The sequence below is a fragment of the Eleutherodactylus coqui genome, chromosome 5 (genome assembly GCF_035609145.1).
Source record: "Eleutherodactylus coqui strain aEleCoq1 chromosome 5, aEleCoq1.hap1, whole genome shotgun sequence".
In the NCBI taxonomy this organism is placed as follows: Eukaryota; Metazoa; Chordata; class Amphibia; order Anura; family Eleutherodactylidae; genus Eleutherodactylus; species Eleutherodactylus coqui.
In genome coordinates this window covers 167,865,529-167,890,745 of record NC_089841.1, presented here as the reverse complement: position 1 = coordinate 167,890,745, position 25,217 = coordinate 167,865,529, and the positions used below count along the sequence as shown (strand labels likewise).

The following is a 25,217-nucleotide window of genomic DNA, read 5'->3' as shown; positions in this document are numbered from 1 at the left end:
TGCAGTCTTGCGCCAATTTATTTCCTGCCTGTGAAATCAAATCACTGGTAATACAGCATGCTGAGGGGTAGGGGTAGGCCTAGAGGACGTGGACGCGGCCGAGGACGCGGAGGGCCAAGTCAGGGTGTGGGCACAGGCCGAGCTCCGGATCCCGGTGTGTCGCAGCCGACTGCTGCGCGATTAGGAGAGAGGCACGTTTCTGGCGTCCCCACATTCATCGCCCAATTAATGGGTCCACGCGGGAGACGGTTATTAGAAAATGAGCAGTGTGAGCAGGTCCTGTCCTGGATGGCAGAAAGTGCTTCGAGCAACCTATCGTCAACACGCAGTTCTGCGCCGTCCACTGCTGCAAATTCGAATCCTCTGTCTGCTGCTCCTCCTTCCTCCCAGCCTCCTCACTCCACTACAATGACACCTGCTCAGGAGCGGGAACACTCCCAGGAACTGTTCTCGGGCCCCTGCTCAGATTGGGCAGCAGCGGTTCCTCTCCCACCAGAGGAGTTTATAGTCACTGATGCCCAACCATTCGAAAGTTCCCGGGGTCCGGGGGATGAGGCTGGGGACTTCCGCCAACTGTCTCAACAACTTTCTGTGGGTGAGGAGGACGATGACGATCAGACACAGTTGTCTTGCAGTGAGGTAGTAGTAAGGGCAGTAAGTCCGAGGGAGCAGCGCACAGAGGATTCGGAGGAAGAGCAGCAGGACGATGAGGTGACTGACCCCACCTGGTGTGCAACGCTTACTCAGGAGGACAGGTCTTCAGAGGGGGAGTCAAGGGCATCAGCAGGGCAGGTTGCAAGAGGCAGTGCGGTGGCCAGGGGTAGAGGCAGGGCCAGACCGAATAATCCACCAAGTGTTTCCCAAAGCGCCCCCTCGCGCCATGCCACCCTGCAGAGGCCGAGGTGCTCTAAGGTCTGGCAGTTTTTCACAGAGACGCCTGACGACCGACGAACTGTGGTGTGCAACCTTTGACGCGCAAAGCTCAGCCGGGGAGCCAACACCAACAGCCTCACCACCACCACCATGCGCAGGCATATGATGGCCAAGCACCCCACAAGGTGGGACGAAGGCCGTTCACCGCCTCCGGTTTGCACCCCTGCCTCTCCCCCTGTGCCCCAACCTGCCACTGAGATGCAACCCCCCTCTCAGGACACAGGCACGACCGTCTCATGGCCTGCACCCACACCCTCACCTCCGCTGTCCTCGGCCCCATCCTCCAATGTCTCGCACCGCACAGTCCAGCCGTCGCTAGCGCAACTGTTGGAGCGCAAGCGCAAGTACGCCGCCACGCACCCGCACGCTCAAACGTTAACCGTCCGCATCGCAAAATTCATCAGCCTTGAGATGCTGCCGTATAGGGTTGTGGAAACGGAGTCCTTCAAAAGTATCATGGAGGCGGCGGCCCCGCGCTACTCAGTTCCCAGTCGCCACTACTTTTCCCGATGTGCCGTCCCAGCCCTGCACGACCACGTCTCCCGCAACATTGTACGCGCCCTCACCAACGCGGTTACTGCCACGGTCCACTTAACTACGGACACGTGGACAAGCACAGGCGGGCAGGGCCACTACATCTCCCTGACGGCACATTGGGTGAATTTAGTGGAGGCTGGGACAGAGTCAGAGCCTGGGACCGCTCACGTCCTACCCACCCCCACCGGCGGGCCCCAGCTCAGTGCTGGTATCTGCGGAGGTGTATGCTTCCTCCACTAAAGCACCCTCCTCCTCCTCCTCTGTCTCGCAATCAAGATGTGTTAGCAGCAGCATGTCGCCAGCAGTCGGTGTCGCGCGGTGTGGCAGCACAGCGGTGGGCAAGCGTCAGCAGGCCGTGCTGAAACTACTCAGCTTAGGCGATAAGAGGCACACGGCCCACGAACTGCTGCAGGGTCTGACACAGCAGACCGACCGCTGGCTTGCGCCGCTGAGCCTCCAACCGGGCATGGTCGTGTGTGACAACGGCCGTAACCTGGTGGCGGCTCTGCAGCTCGGCAGCCTCACGCACGTGCCATGCCTGGCCCACGTCTTTAATTTGGTGGTTCAGCGCTTTCTGAAAAGCTACCCACGCTTGTCAGACCTGCTCGTAAAGGCGCGCCGGCTCTGCGCACATTTCCGCAAGTCCCACACGGACGCTGCCACCCTGCGCACCCTGCAACATCACTTTAAGCTGCCAGTGCACCGACTGCTGTGCGACGTGCCCACACGGTGGAACTCTACGCTCCACATGTTGGCCAGGCTCTATGAACAACGGAGAGCTATAGTGGAATACCAACTCCAACATGGGCGGCGCAGTGGGAGTCAGCCTCCTCAATTCCTTTCAGAAGAGTGGGCCTGGTTGGCAGACATCTGCCATGTCCTTGGTAATTTTGAGGAGTCTACCCAGGTGGTGAGCGGCGATGCTACAATCATTAGCGTCACCATTCCTCTGCTATGCATCTTGAGAAATTCCCTGCAAACAATAAAGGCAGCTGCTTTGCGCTCGGAAACGGGGGCGGGGGAAGACAGTATGCCGCTGGATAGTCAGGGCACCCTCCTGTCTATTTCTCAGCGCGTACAGGAGGAGGAGGAGGAGCATGAGGAGGATGAGGAGGAGGGGGAAGAGACAGCTTGGCCCACTGCTGACCGTACCCATGCTGCTTGCCTGTCATCCTTTCAGCGTGTATGGCCTGAGGAGGAGGAGGAGGAGGAGGAGGAGGAGGATCCTGAAAGTGATCTTCCTAGTGAGGACAGCCATGTGTTGCGTACTGGTACCCTGGCACACATGGCTGACTTCATGTTAGGATGCCTTTCTCGTGACCCTCGCGTTGCACGCATTCTGGCCACGACGGATTACTGGGTGTACACACTGCTCGATCCACGGTATAAGGAGAACCTGCCCACTCTGATTCCCGAAGAGGAAAGGGGTTCGAGAGTGTTGCTATACCACAGGACCCTTGCGGACAAGCTGATGGTAAAATTCCCAGCCGACAGCGCTAGTGGCAGAAGGCGCAGTACCGAGGGCAAGGTAGTAGGGGATGTGCGTAGATCGAGCAGCATGTACATCCCAGGCAGTGCAACAGTCTTTAAGGGCCTGGCCAGCTTTATGGCTCCCCACCAAGACTGTGTCACCGCTCCCCAGTCACGGCTGAGTCGGCGGGAGCACTGTAAAAGGATGGTGAGGGAGTACGTAGCGGATCGCACGACCATCCTTGGTGACGCCTCTGCCCCCTACAACTACTGGGTGTCGAAGCTGGACACGTGGCCTGAACTCGCGCTGTATGCCCTGGAGGTGCTTGCTTGTCCTGCGGCTAGCGTCTTGTCGGAAAGGGTGTTTAGTGCGGCTGGGGGAATCATCACAGATAAGCGTAGCCGCTTGTCAACCGACAGTGCCGACAGGCTAACACTCATCAAGATGAACAAAGGCTGGATTTCCCCAGACTTCTGTTCTCCACCAGCGGACAGCAGCGATACGTAAGCAATACGTAGGCTGCACCCGCGGATGGAAGCTACGTTCTCTCTCACCATCCAAAACGGGGACATTTCTGCTTCATCAATCTGTGTCTAATATTCCTCCTCCTCCTCCTCCTGCTCCTCCTCCTGAAACCTCACGTAATCACGCTGAACGGGCAATTTTTCTTAGGGCCACAAGGCTCAGTCAAATAATTTTTCAGAACAATTTTTAAAAGTTTCAATGCGCTTAAAAGCATTGGAACTTTAACTTGAACCAATTTTTCGTTACACTGGGCTGCCTCCAGGCCTAGTTACCACTTAAGCCACATTAACCAAAGCGATTAATGGGTTTCACCTGCCCTCTTGGCTGGCCATGGCCAATTTTTGGGATGTACATTAGTACTGTTGATACAGCAATTTTTGTGGGCCCTCGCCTACAGTGTAATCAAATTAATTTTTAGCCCACCTGCATTACAGCTGACGTAACCTCAGCTGTGTTGGGCAATGCAATGGGATATTTTTATGTACCGCCGGTGGGTTCCAGGGAGCCACCCATGCTGTAGGTGCACACGGAGTTTTTAATACATCTGTACACTTCTAAAGAACCCCAGTCTGACTGGGGCATGCAGTGTGGGCCGAAGCCCACCTGTATTACGCACAACATTACTACCTCAGCTGTGTTGGGCAATGCAATGGGATATTTCTATGTACCGCCGGTGGCTTCCTGGCACCCACCCAGGCAGTGGGTCCACAGGGAGTTTAACCTACATGTGTCCACTTGTAAAGAACCCCAGTCTGACTGGGGCATGCAGTGTGGGCCGAAGCCCACCTGCATTAAGCACGACATTACTACCTCAGCTGTGTTGGGCAATGCAATGGGATATTTTTGTGTACCGCCGGTGGGTTCCAGGGAGCCACCCATGCTGTAGGTGCACACGGAGTTTTTAATACATCTGTACACTTCTAAAGAACCCCAGTCTGACTGGGGCATGCAGTGTGGGCCGAAGCCCACCTGTATTACGCACAACATTACTACCTCAGCTGTGTTGGGCAATGCAATGGGATATTTCTATGTACCGCCGGTGGCTTCCTGGCACCCACCCAGGCAGTGGGTCCACAGGGAATTATAAATGCATCTGTTTCCACTTATAAAGAACCCCAGTCTGACTGGGGCATGCAGTGTGGGCCGAAGCCCACCTGTATTACGCACAACATTACTACCTCAGCTGTGTTGGGCAATGCAATGGGATATTTCTATGTACCGCCGGTGGCTTCCTGGCACCCACCCAGGCAGTGGGTCCACAGGGAATTATAAATGCATCTGTTTCCACTTATAAAGAAACCCAGTCTGACTGGGGCATGCAGTGTGGGCCGAAGCCCACCTGTATTACGCACAACATTACTACCTCAGCTGTGTTGGGCAATGCAATGGGATATTTCTATGTACCGCCGGTGGCTTCCTGGCACCCACCCAGGCAGTGGGTCCACAGGGAGTTTAACCTACATGTGTCCACTTGTAAAGAACCCCAGTCTGACTGGGGCATGCAGTGTGGGCCGAAGCCCACCTGCATTAAGCACGACATTACTACCTCAGCTGTGTTGGGCAATGCAATGGGATATTTCTGTGTACCGCCGGTGGGTTCCAGGGAGCCACCCATGCTGTGGGTCGACAGGGACTTCACAATAGGGAGTTGTACCTGCCTGTGTCTATGAATTAAAAAGCCCGGTCTGACTGGGGCATGCAGACACCTTGACAGAATGAATAGTGTGTGGCACATAGGTTCCCCATTGCTATGCCCACGTGTGCAGCTCCTGATGGCGGTGGCACAGGATTCTATTTCTCATTGCTTCTGTACAGCATTGTGGGCTATCGCTCCGCCACTTTTAAAGAGGGTCGCTGCCTAGCCGTGCCAACCTCTGCAGTGTGTGCCTGCGGTCCCTCGTCATGGCTGACGCAATTCTAAATAGACATGAGCGTGGTGTGGCATGAGGGCAGCTGAAGGCTGCCCAGGGACACTTTGGTGTGCGCTGTGGGGGGGAGGGGGGGCGGTTGGTCAGCATGTAACCCAGGAGAAGTGTCAGTGGAGTGTCATGCAGGCAGTGATTGTGCTTTGTTGGAGGTAGTGTGGTGCTTAGCAAAGGTATGCCATGCTAATGAGGGCTTTTCAGAAGTAAAAGTTGTTGGGAGGGGGGGGGGCCCACTCTTGCCGGTATTGTGGCTTAATAGTGGGACCTGTGAACTTGAGATGCAGCCCAACATGTAGCCCCTCGCCTGCCCTATCCGTCACTGTGTCATTCCCATCACTTTCTTGAATTGCCCAGATTTTCACACATGAAAACCTTAGCGAGCATCGGCGAAATACAAAAATGTTCTGGTCGCCCATTGACTTCAATGGGGTTCGTTGTTCGAAACGAACCCTCGAGCATCACGGGAAGTTCGTTACGAATAACGAACACCCGAACATTTTGGTGTTCGCTCATCTCTATCCATAACCCAAAAATGGTTTCAGGTATTAAAAAGAATAATTACACCTATCAATTTCTAATGAAATTCCCCACCTGAAATCCCATGAACTCCTTTCCATTGATATTTCTTGGGCTGAATCCAAGATGGCTGCCACGAAGATGTCTGACAGGTAGCATCATAGTGCCAAAAAGTTCTATTCCCCCATCTAAGTGTCCTACAAAGTTTCCTACTCGTATCCCTTTTCGTGCAGAATATATTCCGGGTGGCCCTGACTTTTGAATCATCATCAGAGCAACAGAGAGAGAGAGAGTGGGTGTTGGTGGGTCTGTATATTATGCTTAAAAAAATGTTTTAAAATAAGAATAGTCAAAACCACAAAAATACCTGCTTCTCTTACATTACAATCTTATACTGTAGGTGAGAAGTAAAAAAGAAGTCTTTATATGTCTATGAGGCATCTTTTTTGTCACTCATCCTCCTCTCAGACCTCAGGTCAGAAGCACACAGAAATGCAGCAGTAGTCTGCGGACGCTCAGATATATGTAAATATTTCATACTATCAATTGGATGTTTAGATGAGAACAATCCACTCTCTGGTCTGGAGGCAACTTGCTGAACCAACTGCTCTATTGGCAATAGAAGCCAAGTGAGATAATCCCCACCTCTTTAGCTAAGCAATTTTCACCCAGTTGGTCCCTTGGCTGAAATGGAAGGGATTATGAAACAGATGCCTGTTTTCTCTGCAAGATTTCTGCTAGACTAACAGTCTTAAGATCCTTAATAAAAAAGAACCTTACAAAATGACAAATGTTGTTGGTGCTTTCCTTTATTTTAGATGCATTTGTACATTTGGTGCTCTTTTGTACATTTATAGTGAAGGGGGCAGTGGACACAATAATGGCACACAAGAGAATAAGCTAAAATCCATACGAGTTTCTATGGTGAGGTACACAGAAGTTAGGCAAAGGAATTTGTTCTGATATGTAAGCTAGCAATAACCTTCTTCTGTACTATTCATAGGCTAATTTCAGGGACTACAGACAGAGTTTGAGCCATATGGGCAACACAATCGACAAAGGACTACAAACTATAACCTCAAAATACTAAAGGACAAACAAGTCGGACAGGGGAAAGAAGGCTTTACTTCCTTGATGTTTGAATGTATTCTCTTCATTTAAACATACCTAAAAAAAAGCTCTTATATAGATCTGCATTAACTGTAAATGTTAAATACATTTACTAGACTCTTTAGACCAGAGACGTAACTTTAAGCTCCCGGGCCCCGATGCAAAACTTGTAACAGGGCTCCCAACTATAATGCTCGACCCATAGTACTGGGTTACCTATATGGAGAAGAGAGGCCTTATGTGCCCCCTAAGGCTCCTGGGCCCGGGTGCAACCGCATCCCCTGCATCCTCTATAGTTATGCCCCTGCTTTAGACCAAACAATAGTCATAAGTTATCAGCTGTGTTAAAAAGCAGTAACAAAAAGTTGCAAGTATTTCTAAAAAAATTCATGCCAAGACAATCAATGTTCTGTTTTGCTATATTACTACACAGAAATAGAACATTTCTTGAAATAGGGGAAAATTCAACATCAACGGGATTCATGTAGGGATATGGAAAGGATTAGAGTAAGACAGCAATGCGGTAATATAAACATTTACTCATGCTTGCTATACACATCAAAAGTAGTGGCATGCTTGGCAAGTTCCAATAAACAGATGAATGGCGAGTTCAAAGACGTAACCTCAGTACATCTTGAAATGTATAATACAAATAAGAACGGTGCAGCAAGTTCTAAAAGACTTCCAATCTTCACAATCAAAATAACTCCGCGTATTTTTAGTTTTTGTAATTTGTTACATCCTCCCTGGATACTGGCATGATCTCCGTTACCCTGCACTCTAACTGACTGACAGACCGCTTCAGGGAAATGCACAGCTAGAAGGGAAGCGATTGTGTTTGATCAAGCTGCAGACTCTTGAAGAGATGGACCTTCTTTGATTTTTGTTTATCTCAACATGGTTTCTTTCTCGAAAGCAAATAAGACCATGAACCAAAAGTGTACTTTTGTACTCGAAATTGGGGAATTAGCAAAGAACATAGAGCAAAATTAGCCATAGGCTGTAATGATTTGTGGCCTTGCCATCGTAATATTTACAGTCTGGGAAGATTCTTTTTAGACACTTCTCTTTTGGTGCCAGAAAACCGGTCCTGTATGTTTAGAAATCTTTTAATTCGCATCACTGAACAACTTCACAGGGTGTTCATGCTCCAAAACATTCTAAGCTATCTCAGTCAACGATACAGTCAACTGTATACATACCACCTCTGGTTCTTACTTTGGTAATCTGACTTCTGGGGACAGATTGCTTCAAGTGAATGGAATACAAATGATGCAGGAGGGGGGGGGGGGGGGACAAGTTTTTGAATTCTTTCCTTTACCTCATATTTTTAACCTAATGTACCATACACATAAATCAGAGTACGTGTAATTTCAAAAAGGGCAAAAACATTTAAAAAAAATTGTAGTGGACTGTAACAATAATATCAATAGCAACATAGTTTTTGAACAATCTCCCATATATGAAGAAGAGCCCAGCTATCACTGAGATTCTGTCGTAGGTGCATGAAGGATCCAGTCAAAATGATCAAAATGCATTATGAAATGTCAATCCAAGTAAACGAAAAAATGATAGTTTTTTCAGAATTATGTATTTGGACAACACTAGCTGTTGTTTAGAGTATGAAGTTATCTAATGCAAATGGGACTCAACATTTCCAGGGGGTCAAATATTCAGCATTTTAATAAATACTTTTCACTGGCATACAAATCTGAATTTCTGTAAAACAATGTTTTAATTAGATCCTTTCGAGGATGCAGTCAAATATATTTTGAAATTTGGGATTTACTTTACTCTGCTTGAGCCAGTGCCCACAAGTATTCCTACAATTTAGGAGTTTGAGCCTCTATTATTCTATTGCTTGTATGAAGAAAAATAAGTCCCCATGGAAGATGTTGCAGAAAGAACTTTACACTCCCTTTCCATTCATTGTGGCAAAAATAAAAAATAAATTACTTATAGAGGGGTTGTATACACTTTAAAGGTTTAGCTAAAGAAGTCAAGTTCCATTTCTCTGCATATAGCCAGCAATGTAAATAATGGATGTCCTCATTCTGTGGATAAATATAAATGTAAGTGTAATAATACCAATCTTTATTTATATAGCGCTAACATATTCTGCAGCGGTTACAAAACAGGGGAGAACAGATAGAAAAAACAAAGATACAAAAACCACGGTTACATGTAGTAATCAATTGGTGGAAACAGTAGGGGTGAGGGTCCTGCTCCAACGAGCTTACATACTACAGATAATGGGGGAATACAGAACATAAACGGGCTGGCGGTGTGCGCGGTATGGTGAAGCGGAGAGTGTGGGATGCTATACACATAGATAATGGTCAGACAAGCCATGTGATGGCTGAATCAGTATGACTGTAGGGGGCGGTTGGTTATGGCTAGCAGGGATTGCAGTCACACAAGCAGGGAGCATGTTATCAGGCGGAGTACAGAGGGGTTTGGTTTAGGGGATATGGTATGCCTCCCTGAAGAAGTGCGCTTTTAGAGCACATCTGAAGTTTTGTGTGAGTGATTGCCCGGATAGTTTTGGGTAGAGCGTTCCAGAGGATTGGTGCTGCTCTGGAAAAGTCTTGGAGATGGGAATGCGAGGTTCAAATTAAGGGGCACTTAATCTGATTTCATTAGCGGAGTGGATGGTGCAGACTGGGTGGTGGATTGAAATGAGGGTGGCAATGTAGGGTGGAAATGTATCATTTTTTAGGTGCAAAAAAGTTGCAAATTCCGGCACGTCTTTTTTTTTTACAAAAAGGTGTGAAATCCGCATGTGAATTCTGCAGTGGCAAGTTTCTATTGAAGCTAATAGCTTTCTGCCTGAGAACGCGGATTTCCACAGCGGGAAAAAAATTGCAGCATTTTCTATTTTACCATAGATTTTCGCAGCGGGAGGACTCCATTGATATCAAGGAATGGAGACCGCGGAAAAATGTGATCACTTGCTGGCACTTTTTTGTTTTGAATCATGGTACTCCCACGACGGGAATCTGTGGGCGTATTCGCGGGCATGAGCCCTAAATTCGGCACAAATTATTGTAACGTATTATATGAAATGCCTGTGCAGATAATTCTGGGCTGATGTCTCTGATACACTGTACTACATATATGAATAAGGGCATTTTCCATTTATTTCATGATTAAAGGGCTATATATGAATAAAATTATGGAAGCCTCTGAAGGGCTTGTACTTCCGTTCTACTTGCTTTGTTAGAAGAATGTAGCAAGGTGGGTTATTGTGCCCTAGACACCTACTTGCAATCTGTCTCCCTGCTGACTGTGATATATATCTATTCCACATCTAGCCGACACATTGTATGTGAATCTTGCACAGCCCTGACAATATAAAAATGTAAATCAGCAGTACAAGGGACTTGTCTTTTGACAAGCACCACATGTTCTAGTCTGGGTAAATGACAACACCATCTCCTTCATAATGACAGAGTAGCTTTTACTTTAAAGCAAGCAGAAGGAAAAACAATAAAAACTATAGGAATAAAAAAAGGCGCACCAGCAGCCTGTGATCCTGCTGAAATGTGCAAGCAATGTGTGATGGTGGTAGAAGTGCAGGGCTGGTGTCATTAAATATAATGGTACTTGTGTGCAAAGTGCTTTTGTCAGAGGTCTCTTTCAGATCCATGGATATCTCTTTCCTTGATAAAAATCCCCTGGAGGTAGAGCTCACATCGAAGATGTACCGGCTGTCAGGCTCAAACAGCAAATTATGCAGTTTTTACTGACTTCCCCTGCATGCTGCCTGCTTGCCAAATATATTTTGTTTCTGTTTACATTATAAAAGGACTCATCCTGCACTTTGTATTGATGCTGTTGACTTGAAATGGGTTCATTCTGCATTCAGTGGTATTATGGGCTGGAAAACGAGCAGGGCTGAGGACTATTAAAGGGAAGATGAGATTTCCTCCCTGATGAGCCAGCACTTTGCATCATATAGTTTCACAGTACATCTTATGACATAAGACGACTTTTTTACACTTTCTTCATGCACTAAGATACTAAGAACAAAAACAAGCAGATATCATGAATCTAAACTTTTAGGGTTGATAAGAAAATCTATTCTGCAGGTTTTAACATTTTGATTAGTGGATCCGAGAAACCTTCTAAATATTTGGCAATGTTGCAAGTCATGAGCAATAATTAAGGGGGTTTTCCGGGATTCGCAAGGCACTACAGAGCAATCATCCCTCTTTGCATCTGCTCCATGTTCTGGCAAACAAAAGGGACCCAAGATTAGGGGATCTTCATCTATTAACTCCATATACCTTAATATGGCACATGTAAAACGACTGACAAACCATTGCAGTGCTTTAACCCGCATTGCTTTGTTTAACATCTTAGGGTAAGATCAAAATCCACACACTGAAAATCTGTGGCAATTCAACAACAAATTTGAAAATCCACTTTGTGCCTTTCTTCTGCTTCAGAATCTTTTGGCTGTAAGTGAATGGGGTGTATGAGAACCATTTCCATTCACTTACACTTTACTGCACATTGTTGCAGAATTTTAGCTCACGTTATGCAGCTGAAATTCTGCTATGTGTGAACTCATCCTTAGGCTTTATTCACACGATCCTATATCACATTGTATGCTTTCAGGGCACATATACATATATACACACCTTGTGTAGTAAGAGTCCACTCCAAGGCTTTCCCGGACATTTGCAATGTGCTGCTCTAGAACGGAGCTGTTTGACACCTGAAAACTCAAACTTCCGGATTCATTGAAATCACTGGTATTTTCCAAAGTTGTGTCTCCCAAATAGTATTCATGAAACTTTAAAATTCCTGCAAAAAAATATTAAATGGTATTACACATTTTACCACATTTGTCCATGTGTGTATGTCTAAATATATATATATATATATATATATATATATATATATATATATATATATATATATATATATATATATATATATAAAAATATGTTTACTTATGTGTGTGTGTGTATATATATATATATATATATATATATATATATATATATATATATATATATACACACTCTTTGTAAGAAAGAGCAAGCACCTAGAAGGAGTTGTTGTTTTGCTACAAAACTCAGCATGCAGTTACATCTCAGGTAGCTATGCAGACAACTAGTGTTGTGGCATGATTGGATGAATGGGTCTCAGAGGCTACTTGTGTGTAGTGGACCTCTTTTTCCGCTGGTGTAGAGTTTGTTGACCACTAGACATGCCACTGTGATGCAATTTAAGAGATTTTGCGAATTAACAGAATTTGAGAGAGGGTGCATTATTGAAATGGTACCACCTGAGCCATTCTGCAGATGTTGGGACCAGTGGATGCGTGAGGGCTTAGGATGCCCTCAACAGACCACCCGTAGAAAGGATCATGTGATCATCCGACACGTAAGAACCCCTCCAACTGTTTTGTTGTCCACCATCCAGAGACAGATGGCACTATTATAACAGACACCTGTGTCTGTTGGAACCATTTCCAGGTGCTTGGCTAAAGGACATTTGGTGTCACAGCACCAATTATATCTATTGCCTTTGACACCCAGTGGTTGTGAACAATGCAACTGGACTGCTGTGGACTGGAACCGGATTGTCTTCAGCAATTAATCCAGATTTAGTTTGGGCACTGGAGATGGTTGTACTCGCGTCTGGAGGCCTAGGGTTGAGCACTTTTGCTGTGGAGCGGCACATTACCTCCACTGCTGGTGTGATGGTCTGCGGAGCCATCGCTCCACTCCTAATAGTGGACAATGACAGCTCAGCGATATGTTCAGATCATCCTGCAGCCACATGTGTTCCTCTCATGACGGCTTCCAAGAGGACTTTTCCAGCAGAATAATACTTGGCTGCACACACAAGGGGGTCACAGGAATGCCTGCACAACATTGCCATTCTTCTGAGGCTGCCCAGTTGCCAGATTTATCGCCAATAGGACTTGTATGGGACCATCTGGGATGCCAACTTTGACAGTCTATGAGTTTGCACAATCTATCTAGAAGCTCAGTTACAGCAAATGTGTACTGATATGCCGCAGGAATCTATTGGAACCTGTATGCCACTATGGCCAGCGGTATCACTTCCTGCATCCAAGCTAGAGCCTCTCTTCAAGTATTCACTTTTCAACAATAAATTATCCTTTTGCTCTGATATTACTCACTTATATCAACGTTACAATCACTCATCTAAAGTTTCATTCGATTCTGGCAACTCCTTCTAGGTGATGGATTTATATATACATACACATACACATATACTGACATGCCAATAGTCATGGGATAGCAGTATGTAAACATTATGAAGTGTCATTACTTTAGGTGACGGCTTGGGAATGCCCACACCTGTGGAAATTGTGAGGTGTTATCTTGTGAGTGAAGTTGAACACAGACCAACGTGCTCATGGCAAGGCGGTGTGAATTATCAGAGTTTGGGGCAGGATAGTGGGTGCCAGAGAGGAAGGACATTCCATTTCTGAAGTTGTGTGGGCATTGAACATTCCTCGATCCATAGTGTCAGATGTGTACAATGGAACCATTTCACATGTCTCTCTGTACGCAGGTGACACTATGGATCTTAAATCCATAGTGAACATGCCCACATAACTTCAGAAATGGACAGCGCAGTGGTCATCCACAGGTGCATAATGATTCAAAACCATCAGTGTCTGGCTAGAATTGTCTGCATAAATAGACAAGTGACTCTGCCAGAAATCACATCTACATTCAGTGCAGGAGGTCCCATATGCATATCCTGCAAATCAGTGCAGTGTTCTTGAGCTTCCATGTGGAAGCAGAAGACCCCCCTGATGCCTCTGGTAACACAACAACACCACACACAGTGCCTTACTTTGGCTCGTGAGGTTGGACCCTAGAGGACTGGAAATGTGGTGTATTCCAATGGGTCGTGGTACCAATTATTTCAGACTGACTGTAGGGTTCATGTGGGGCACAGACCTCATGAAGCCTGTTATCAACAAGGTCCTATGCAGGCCGGTGGTGGTTCCCTACTGGTGTGGGGTGTGTCCTCATAGCATGGGTTGGGTCCACTGGTCCACATAAACATGTGACTGACCAGTGACCACAACGTTTCACTGCTTTATCATCATTTGCCGCCCTTCATAGATTTCATGTCCCCTCACAATGATGTGATACTCATCGGTGTCAAAACTAGAATTGGTTCAAAGAAAATTCTAGAGAGTTCCTACGAATAGTGTGGCCCGCACTTTTGCTTGACAGGAGCCAAATTAAGCATTTATGGGATGTGGTGGTGAGGTTTATTCACACCCGAGATCCTGCACCTACAAGCACCAAGGAGCTGTGGGTGACTATCCAGATGGCATGCCACTAGAGATGAGCGAGCATACTCGTCCGAGCTTGATACTCGTTCGAGTATTAGGGTGTTCGAAATGCTCGTTACTCGAGACGAGTACCACGCGATGTTCGAGTCACTTTCATTTTCTTCCCTGAGAAATTTGCGCGCTTTTCTGGCCAATAGAAAGACAGGGAAGGCATTACAACTTCCCCCTGCAACGTTCAAGCCCTATACCACCCCCCTGCAGTGAGTGGCTGGCGAGATTAGGTGTCACCCGAGTATTAAAATCTGCCCTCCCGCGGCTCGCCACAGATGCCTTCTGACATAAATCAGGGAAAGTGCTGCTGCTGGTGCTGCTGCTATAGGGAGAGCGTTAGGAGTTATTTTAGGCTTCAAGAACCCCAACGGTCCTTCTTAGGCCATAGAAATCGCAGATCGCACCTATGTGCGATCTGCGATCCCTGTTCTCTTCTCTATATGCGCTCAATAGGGGCCGGCGGCAGCAGCGCCGACCCCATTGAGAACATATAGAAGACAAATCATTCTTCTCTGCCACAGCTGTAACAGCTGTGGCAGAGAAGAACGATGTTTGCCCATTGAATTCAATGGAGCCGGCAATACAGCAGGTTCCACTGAAAGCAATGGGCTGCCGGCGATCGCGGGATGAATTGTCGGGAAGGGCTTAAATATATAAGCCCTTCCCTGCAATTCATTCAGAAATGTGTTACAATAAAAATATATACCGTATATACCGGCGTATAAGGCGACGGGGCGTATAAGACGACCCCCCAACTGTCACCTTATACGCCGGGAATACAGCGGAGCAAAGAATAAAAATCATTACTCACTTCTCCTGGCGTTCTGCGGCGCTGCTGCAGGCTGTCGCTCCCTCCTGGTCCCCGGCAGAGCATTGCTTTCTGGACACAGGGCTTGAAATCCCCGCCTCCAGAAAACACACGTGCCTTCAGCCAATCACAGCCATTCAATGACATCATTGTCATTGGCTGTGATTGGCTGAAGGCACGTGTGTTTTCTGGAGGCGGGGATTTCAAGCCCTGTGTCCAGAAAGCAATGCTCTGCCGGGGACCAGAAGGGAGCGACAGCCTGCAGCAGCGCCGCAGAACGCCAGGAGAAGTGAGTAATGATTTTTATTCTTTGCTCCGCTGTATTCCCGGCGTATAAGGTGACAGTTGGGGGGTCGTCTTATACGCCCCGTCGCCTTATACGCCGGTATATACGGTATATATTTTTATTGTAACACATTTCTGGATGAATTGCAGGGAAGGGCTTATATATTTAAGCCCTTCCCGACAATTCATCCTGCGATCGCCGGCAGCCCATTGCTTTCAGTGGAACCTGCTGTATTGCCGGCTCCATTGAATTCAATGGGCTAACATCGTTCTTCTCTGCCACAGCTGTTACAGCTATGGCAGAGGAGAACGATCTTTATGCTGACAGTGGGGGGGGGGGGGGGAGCCCACTCTTGCCGCTATTGTGGCTTAATAGTGGGACCTGGGAACTTGAGATGCAGCCCAACATGTAGCCCCTCGCCTGCCCTATCTGTTGCTGTGTCGTTCCCATCACTTTCTTGAATTGCCCCGATTTTCACAAATGAAAACCTTAGCGAGCATCGGCGATATACAAAAATGCTCGGGTCGCCCATTGACTTCAATGGGGTTCGTTACTCGAAACGAACCCTCGAGCATCGCGAAAAGTTCGTCCCGAGTAACGAGCACCCGAGCATTTTGGTGCTCGCTCATCTCTACATGCCACCATCCCTCCAGATGTCTTTTGTCCACTTGTGGGATTGATGCCATATCAAGTTGCTGCAGTTCATTAGGTTACATGGGGTTCATTATGAAATTAGTTCCTATCCCATGGCTATTGGCATGTCAGTGCTTGTATGTGTGTATATATATGTACTCTAGAGTGATATGGTAAATTGGCATCATATAAAACTGGCTCTAGTATTTGTAAGGCAGGATTACTAGAAATAACTGCTGTGAAATTGTTAATAGGGATTGATGTAATTGATGATAATCTATGTAATGCACTGTGGAAAATGCTGCTATCGTAAAATCAACAGAAAACAAATATAATAGTTTTCAGATTACTTTATTTTTGCTTATCTAAATATGAAAGGAATTAAAGTCACTTTAGTCTTACCAGATCCAGGGGCAAGCAACCAGCTGTAGAGATAGCCTGCGGCCAGTGAGTAGTAGAGCACCAGGCCTCTTTGGCTGTTTACAGTCTCCAGGATTTGATCAATTGTCACCGGTGTGTAAGGATCCGATTCTTGCTGCCCAGTTTGCCGTTCAACAAGCAGATCTGCAAAAGCCCGCGTTCTTCCTCTTTCCGCAACTGCTAAAGCCTCATCATGATGTCCTATAATATATGCATTGGATATTTCTTTCCTTGATAAGAATAACACATTCATTGTCTCTTTCTTTTTAATGTTATTCCCCCCCAGCACATTTTTATCACGCTAGGGATGTAAATGCTGTGTAGCTTCGCCTTTGGCAGGCATGTGAAGGCTGTACAGTATTACTGTGAAATATTTACCACCTGCACCTTTAATGTGTCACCTAGTTATGATGCCTCATGATGCTTTTACATTAGCAGTCTCTCCTAATGGCTCATGATGAAGGATTTAATTAATAAATGTATTCCAAATCTCTGGGAAGGTAGGGATGAGATTTATCAGCACAAATAAAACCATGGACACATATTACACACACACATATTATTTCATTGGGTTTATTCATATAGTGGATTTCTCCACATCAAGCCATTTTCCAGTATATTATTTAATAAGGATACAGCACTTTATGAGTGTACTATACATTACTTGTTCTATGGCTCTCTATTGCAAGAGTTAAGTATAGTTCATGTTTTAATAATGCAATAGTTGAAAAAATTCTGAACCATATATAGTGGTGGTTGTCGGGGATATTGTGCATGAGAATGGCTAGAGAATGGCCTATTTATGTTAGGGGCTGGATTGTCACCCAACTGTATGCACTGGTGGGCACAATCAAATAATTACACATTGTATGCTATTATTTCCAGAATTAAAGGGGTTCTGCTATTAAAAAAAAACTCAATACTCACCTATTCCTCCCCAAGCAGTCTTCCTACCGCATCTTCTCCCCGCCGATCTCCTGCAGTCCCCCAAGTCACATCACCTCCAGCCGTCCGGATCCTCTTTTTCCTGTTATGCAGCGTCCATTCTCAACAGTCTCTTTCCTGCAGGTCAGTGTACGCTATGTCACTAGTGATGTAACGTTCACTGCCTAGCAGGGAATGCCGAGCTATTGCCGAGACTGCGCATGCGTACTGTCTCACCGCAAGCGTTCATATACTATTGCTGAGAGACATTGCGTACATTGACCTGCAGGAAGGGGACTGCCGAGAATGCACATAACGTCCCGGGAAGAAAAGGATCCGGTCGGCTGGAGGTGATTTGACTTGGGGGACTGCAGGAGCCAAGAGAAGATACGGTAAGAAGACTGCCTGGGATGGAATAGGTGAGTATTGATTTTGTTTTTCTAATGACAGAACCCTTAAAGAGTGTTTGGTGCTCTGTGTGTTATGCCAAAACCCCTGTGGCAGGGATTAGAAATTCAAGTTACTAAGTCTGTGGGGGTTACTGCTTCTCCTTATGAGAATGGTACAAGTAGGGAATCTTACAGGTCAAGCAATGCTCCCTAAGAAAGAGCTATGCAGATAGCTAGTGCTAGAAAGATGTAAAATAAGACCCATTAAAAGGTTGGCGCTTTAGGGTAGCTATGTTTCACTTCCAGAGGGTTGAAATCTCTAGGAGCATGCAAAGAGTTTTCCTAGCAATGAGAAGAACTTATGACAAGTCTGATGATCAATTTTAAACAGTTAAATCTGGTTTGCACCTATTGTACAGGACATTTAGCTTTCAGTACTATCTCTAAGCTGACGACAACTCTTTCGCTTGACGAAGACCTTTACGTAGGTCGAAACATCGCCATCTGTTTTTGCATCAACATATGCTGCCACATGTCCTGTTTTTTCGTGGACACCTCTTTCGGTGACATTACAAGCCCGTTCCTCCAGAATGCCACCAACGCTCTGTCCGCTGTCTCTAATACTATGTCCTCTCTCTACCTAAAACTGAACCTCTCAAAAACTGGTGTTTCCGTCCTCTGCTAACCAACCTCATCGTGATATCTCCATCTCAGTATGTGGAACAACCATAGCTCCCAGACAGCACGCCGCTGCCTTCGGGTTATATTCGATTCTGATCTCTCCTTTACCCCCTACATCTCTAGCCTGAACATGTCAGCTGTACCTCAAGAACACTGCAAGAATCCACCCGTGGACACGCTAAAAACACTCACTGTTGCTGTCAGCCATCCTAAATGCTGCAGCCAGAATCATCTTCCTGTCGAGCCACTACTCGGATGCCTCTGCCCTGAGCCAGTCACTGCACTGGCTGCCTGTCAAATACAGAATTCAATTCAAACTCCCTACCCTCATCCACAAAGCTTTCCACAGCACGGCACCTCCCTACAGTGCCTCCCTCATCTCAATCCACCACCCAGCCCATGCCCTCTGCTGGGCTAACAAAATCAGTGCCCCTTTAATTTGAACCTCTCACTCCTGCCTCTAAGACTTCTCCAGAGCAGCACCAGTCCTCTGGAACACGCTACCCAAAACTATCCGGACAATCCTTGACACACAAAACTTCAGACGTGCTCTAAAAACGCGCCTCTTCAGGGAGGCATACCATATCTCCTAAACCAAACCTTTCTTTATTCCACCTGATAACATGCTCCCTGTCCTACTGACTGCAATGCCTGCTAACCATAGTCAACCGCACCCTGTACTCATACCGATTCAGCCACTATCCGGCTTAAATCTGACTGTCATCTATGTGTATAGCACCCCTCACTCTCCACCTCGCCATACCGTGCACATCTCCAGCCCTTTACCTTCTGTATCACCCCATTATCTGTAGTAGGTAAGCTCGTTGGAGCAGGCCCCTCACCCCTACTGTTTCCACCAATCGATTACTACTTGTAACCGTGGTTTTGTTTGTTTCCCTCTGCTTTGTAAGCACTGCGGAATATGTTGGCGCTATATAGAGATTATTATTATTTGTGGTTAAGCTATAATAAATCATCTAGAATAAGTTTTGGTCAGAGGGTGTTCAGTTTTTGGGAATTTGTTCAGTACAAATCATTCTGTCATTGTGAATAAGGGATAGAGAAGTCCCTGTTGTTGTTCTGAACATCTTCAGAAGATAAATCCTTATGTAATGATGTAAAGACAACCGTGCATTATTTGTATTTGACAGGTTCCTGGTAAGTGTCATGACAACGGCCCTTGACTGTGACTAAGACATGCAGCTATTCTTACCAAGACTGATGAGCACCCGCTGCAGAGCCTGGTAGGAGGACGTCTGCAGATCAAAGAGGGAGAGCTTGTAATCGGTGCTGAGCTGCGCCTCACGCCGGATTGTTTCAAATAACGTTGAAGCTCTGTAAAGCTGAAACCAGAGAGAACACTTTGCTCATTAAATATCTGACAACCTGTCTTGAAATGTAAGCTTCCTAAGGGGACTGATGCTATTTTGGTCATTTCATACCATTGTAATTAAATGAGAATTATGCGAGCCACTCTAAAGAATGAGCAGACGATGTGGTATATTTATTTACACTATCTGCTATGTTTTCATTTCATGTATATTGATTATGCTACATTTCTGTAACTTGAGTCTGCTGCAGTAAGAAGCAAGTATGTTAAAAGAGATATAAACTCTATTTATGGGCATTTTTTTATTTCCATGAAAAGGTACTGCAGAGAATTTGGGCATGGTTCAAATAAGCAAGAATTGTTACCATTTTATGGATACTGTTATTTTTTTTGTTTTTAGGAAAAAGCATAATCCTAGTAGTAGTACTACATCACTCAGTAAATAGAGTCTGGGGCTATACTACTGATTGCCTATACTTGGGATTACCAACACCTTCATTATCTAAAGGTGTCATGGTGCTACAGTGCTTCACTGTTCACCAGGCACATTGACATACACTAGATAGTGGCTGTGCCTTGTATTACAGCTCACAGGGGTGTAACAGGGGGCAGGTGGGGCATGTGCCCTGGGTGTAGTGAGTGGTGGGCGGGGGGGGGGGGGGAGGGGCACATGCCCCACCTACCTCCTGTTTTTTTTCTACACTGCAGGAAATGAAGATCCTCGTGAGTAAGTGAGAGAGATCTTACACTGTGTGGGGGCAGAAAGGAGGGCACTATCACTGTGGAGGGGAGACAAAGAGGGATTATTGTATGGGCGAGGGTGGGGGAACATAAGTCTTGAGGCTGAAAGTTACGTATGGAATGTCGGCAGCAGCCACTAAAAACATTGTACACAGTGGCCTGAAACTCAATTTTTGACCAGGATCTGTGAGCCTTTAGCTATACCACTGGGCTTTGAGTAGGGTCATACAGCGGCATACAGATATCCCAATCCGGATTTCACAATTTAGAAACAAAATAAATTTTAAAAATCTTGGTATATTAATTCATTCTTTTGACGGGAGGGAGGGAGCTGCACCTCTGACGGCTCATTTACTTGAGATCTGTGATAGCAGTTGCATTACTGCACATTTTTAAGGGTTATTTTAATCCTAGGAGGTGGAAAAGGTGTTTTATTTTAAATAATTAAGAAAAAGAAGTCTCCTTGTTAAGACATAAGGAGGCCATAATCTCTTCTCTGCTATTACTACATACTCTCTTATTAATAAAGTGCATGCATCAGCATATTCATTAATGCGGGGAGCATGTATACATAATTTGATGTACTGTCTTAATATGAATGGAATGCGTTATTTATTGTTTTATCTGTAATGTTTTATTACTTTCTGAGATTCAACAGGTTAAAGGATCTCAAACTATAACTGAAGAAAATGCACAACTTAGTACAAGAACAATAAACACAGCACGGGGTTCAGATGTGCGGAGTGTTTAGTTTGGAGGCCTGAAAAATGATTAACTAGAGTAATTATTCCATTATTTAGGTAAGGCTTTGTTTAAAATGGCTTCATAAAGTGGAAAACAACTGTACAAATATGTGTGTGGCAGGGATTTGCCTCTCCGTCCTATGGATGCCTTAAAAAAAGGTACACAGTTGGAATCAATTTGAGGGGTCGAGGGGAAGTACAATTTCTTTTAATGGACTCAAACATATACTACAGCCATGCAAACATAAAAACTTTACATCTGGATACATCTGTCATTAAAGAGGAAATTATTATAGACTTTGTGGGTTTTTTAACTAGGGAGACCATAATATTTTTTTAAAAAGACAAAAAACGGAAAGTATCCCATGTGTTTCAGTACTGTAGCTTCATTAGGTATAAAGTTGTAAACATATTCCTAAGGGACCGGCACAGTAGAAGCCTGGGGGCACAGCCATGCAATTCTACAGCAAAATCCACAGCAAATCTATGGCAGAATCTGCATGTATTAATTCCAGATCTGTTGTGTATTTTGCCTCAGAGTTCACCTTTTTTAGTAAGTGCCTTGAATTCCTCATCAAACAATGGATAAACTGCAGATTTACAATCAGCACCGCAGGTTAAGTCCGCTGCAGATTCCTCGCAGATTCTTTCAGCAGCATGCGGGTGAGATTGGTCCAACTCATATCCACTTTTGTACTAAAGTTAACCTTTTACATGGCAGCATTTGTAAACAAAATTAGGAGTGGAGCAAACACAGAGAACTAATATAAAGGGAAGATTTGCACCTCCTTAGTATTCACTCCTGGTTTTGGCTTGCAAATACTGATGCAAAATACTGACCAAAATACTGCCATTTGAAAGTGGTTTTTAAAGTTGTTGTCTGGGACTTCAGGGTCAAAAAACGTGCTGTTGTTTTTTTCAATTATTTTATTACAGAATTTTTTTTCACATTTTTACTGTCCCTTTAGGGGACATGAACCTGCAATCTTATGATCACTCTGATAATTCACTGCAGTACTCCTGTATTGTTGCTGTATTCATTTACATTGAAAGCCATGGCAGATTTGGAGGCCATTGTTATGCCTCTGTTTGTCATAGCAACCCCATTGGCCCTTCACAATTTCATGGTGGAAGACCAATGACATCACAGAATGAATACCTCCCCTCTGTTAACTCCATACATGCCGCGATCAACATTGAAAAGTAATGTATTAAATATTCATGAGTTATTTGTCTTAACATATTAGTTATTGTCACAGATGTTCTCTCAAAGAAAAAGCCTGAAAACATGGCATATTAAGAGATTTGAACATTAAAAAAACAATAGGTAGCTTGAAGCCTGGGAGGAGATCATGTAGTAAGACAATGGGGGTGGAGTAAGGTGCAGAAAGAAAAAATAAATAATCTTATCCAGTATCTGTGTAATAAGAAGCTTGAGAGATACATTGTAGCAAACAGAGATGAGTTGCAAAACAGTGGTGCATAACCTTATCTGGTCCGGGGGCAAGGTAGTCAAATTTAACCAATCCCAAAAGGTCATATTAAAAATTAAAGGGATATTACTATGGCCGCCTGCAGACGGCCGGGTCCGATCCCGCTGCGAGAATCCTCGCAGCGGGACCCGACCTGAGCCCCTGCAGAGACCAGCACGGCACTCACCTCTCCCGCGGCTCCGGCTCTATGATGTGTCGGATAGCGCATGCGCAGAGCGGAGCCAGCGGCCGGAGAGTGACATTTCTGAGCATGTCGCGATTTGTTTTCCGCGTGAGATTTTGTGCGGACAAATCGCGTCCGTCTGCATAGGATTGCGTTTTCTAACGCAATCCTATGGCAGCTTCCACGGGCAGAAATTCAGCGGTAAATCTTGCTGTGGAATTTCCACCCGTCTGCAGGCGTCTGAGACATTTATGGTGTATCAAACGTATATGTGTCTGATAGGCGCTGGTACCACTTCCAGAAATCACTTCTATCGACAGGATGTGAGTTCCATTCTCCCGCCTTCACACTCCAGCACTGAAGAGACCATGCATGTGTCTCCACTGTAGTTTAGGCAAGTTGCTGGAACACTTGAAAGTTTCATTACTCCCACAAACTACAATGAAGGTAGCCCGAATCATGCATGTCCATCTTATCTACCCTTTCTGCAGTGCTACACCAGCGTCATGAGACCCCTATCCTGCCAGTATATAGGGGTCCCAGGGATGGCCACCCTTTAGTCCTTGCCCAACTCTACTCCTGCTCTGCATGCCACTCTGCGTCAGCCACTACCAGACACTGTCAACATATCTGTGGCCAGTGCATATCTGTGGTTTGGGTCGGCACAGAATCGCATTGCGGGCTTCATGTAGTCCCTGGGCTTCAGGTTGTGCACTCCTGCTTTAAAGAAACTGTTGGGGTCTCAGACATGGAAGTTCAATTTGGTTAAAAGTAGTTTAAAATCTAAAAAAGCACACAGATGAAAACACAGGATTCCTATTGCTTCAGTTGAGTTGCAGGGAATAACCTTTCCTTCCAAGCATGTGTCTAAAGCACACAGTGTAATCATATCCATACTTCTCTCTAGTGTATTTCTGATTTCATGCCTGATACAGTACGAGCTCTGACCTGGTGCTGAGCTTCTTCCAAGTTCCCACTCGCCCAAAGCGAGAGTCCAAGGCGATGTCTAATTTTTGCTTCATCCTCTCTGCGGGCCAGCTGCTCTGCTAACCTCAAGCCTTTGTATAAGACAAACAAGCAGAATGTAAGCTAATGTACACATGACCGTTCCCTTATTGACACATTAGAGATGGTTAATAACGGGATCATCTTTCCAACATTGAGCCAACTTTTTATGTTTGCATAAACACTGGAGTTCTTCACATAAATAAGTTCATTCTATGTCGCTAATCCAAATACATATTTATCAAGCCGTGTACAAGCAGCAGTGTTAGGCGGGCTCACACGAGCACTTTGTATAACGGAGCGTAATACTGCTGTTAAGCTGGCGGTGAGCCGGCCTATCGCCTCGTACGGCAGCGATTTGGCACTACACATGACAGCGTATCTCACGCACACTGTTATGCGCAGTCGTCCTGGCTTCATTTTTTTTACATTTCTCACTGTGTCGCTTAGTAATGTTGTGTATAAACGCCGCACATAGACAATGCAATTGCGTGTGTACAGCGTTTATCCCGCGCCCATAGAGAACAATAGGGGCTGCATTCTTTTTTATGCGCGTATTATACGCAATAAAAAACGCTAGTGTGAGTGTAAGAGCAAAACTCATTGACTCCATTAAACGCGATTAAATTACGCTTGTGTGAGCCTGCCCTTTGGAACAAAACAAGGCAATGCATGTAAATTGAATAAAACAATAAAGACCCATTTACACGCAACGATTATCGCTCAAAATTCTGTCAAATGACTGCAAATTAGTGATTATCGTTACGTGCAAATGCTGCCATCGTCACTTTTCGGCTGAACAATGATTTTAAGGTGAACTTAAAATCCATCATTCAGCCGGAGAGAGATAACAGGGACTGCACACTGTGTTCTCCACGGGAGTCGGAGATAACATTGTATTCTGCCAACAGCCCATAAGAGAACAAAACAGCTGTGTGCAGAGCCCAGACCACATGATGTGCTTTGCACACACAAATGAAGATGATAAAGTGTTAATGGGCATTAGTGTCTATTAACACTTTATGCAAAACAGTCGCTAGAACTGTCAATCTTTCAATTGTTTGAAAGATTGTCTTTGCGTGTAAATGAGCCTTAAAGGGGTTGTCCCGCGCCGAAACGTTTTTTTTTTTTTCAATAGCCCCCCCGTTCGGCGCGAGACAAACCCGATGCATGTGTTGAAAAAAAAAAACCGGATAGTACTTACCCGAGTCCCCGCACTCCGGTGACTTCTTA

At 45.5% G+C, this 25,217-nt stretch overlaps 1 protein-coding gene across 3 annotated transcripts in view; it reads right to left on the bottom strand.

Moving 5' to 3' along the window:
- The window catches only part of TTC28 (tetratricopeptide repeat domain 28), a 543,332-nt gene that overhangs the window by 116,571 nt on the left and 401,544 nt on the right, over positions 1-25,217 (bottom strand). For all 3 annotated transcript variants that reach the window (XM_066603685.1, XM_066603686.1, XM_066603687.1), the window contains 4 exons: positions 23,928-24,037; positions 19,723-19,852; positions 16,498-16,716; positions 11,664-11,829 (listed from right to left, as the gene is read on the bottom strand). In XM_066603685.1, coding sequence (XP_066459782.1) covers positions 11,664-11,829; positions 16,498-16,716; positions 19,723-19,852; positions 23,928-24,037 — 625 coding nt within the window. The remainder of the gene's footprint in view (positions 1-11,663; positions 11,830-16,497; positions 16,717-19,722; positions 19,853-23,927; positions 24,038-25,217) is intronic.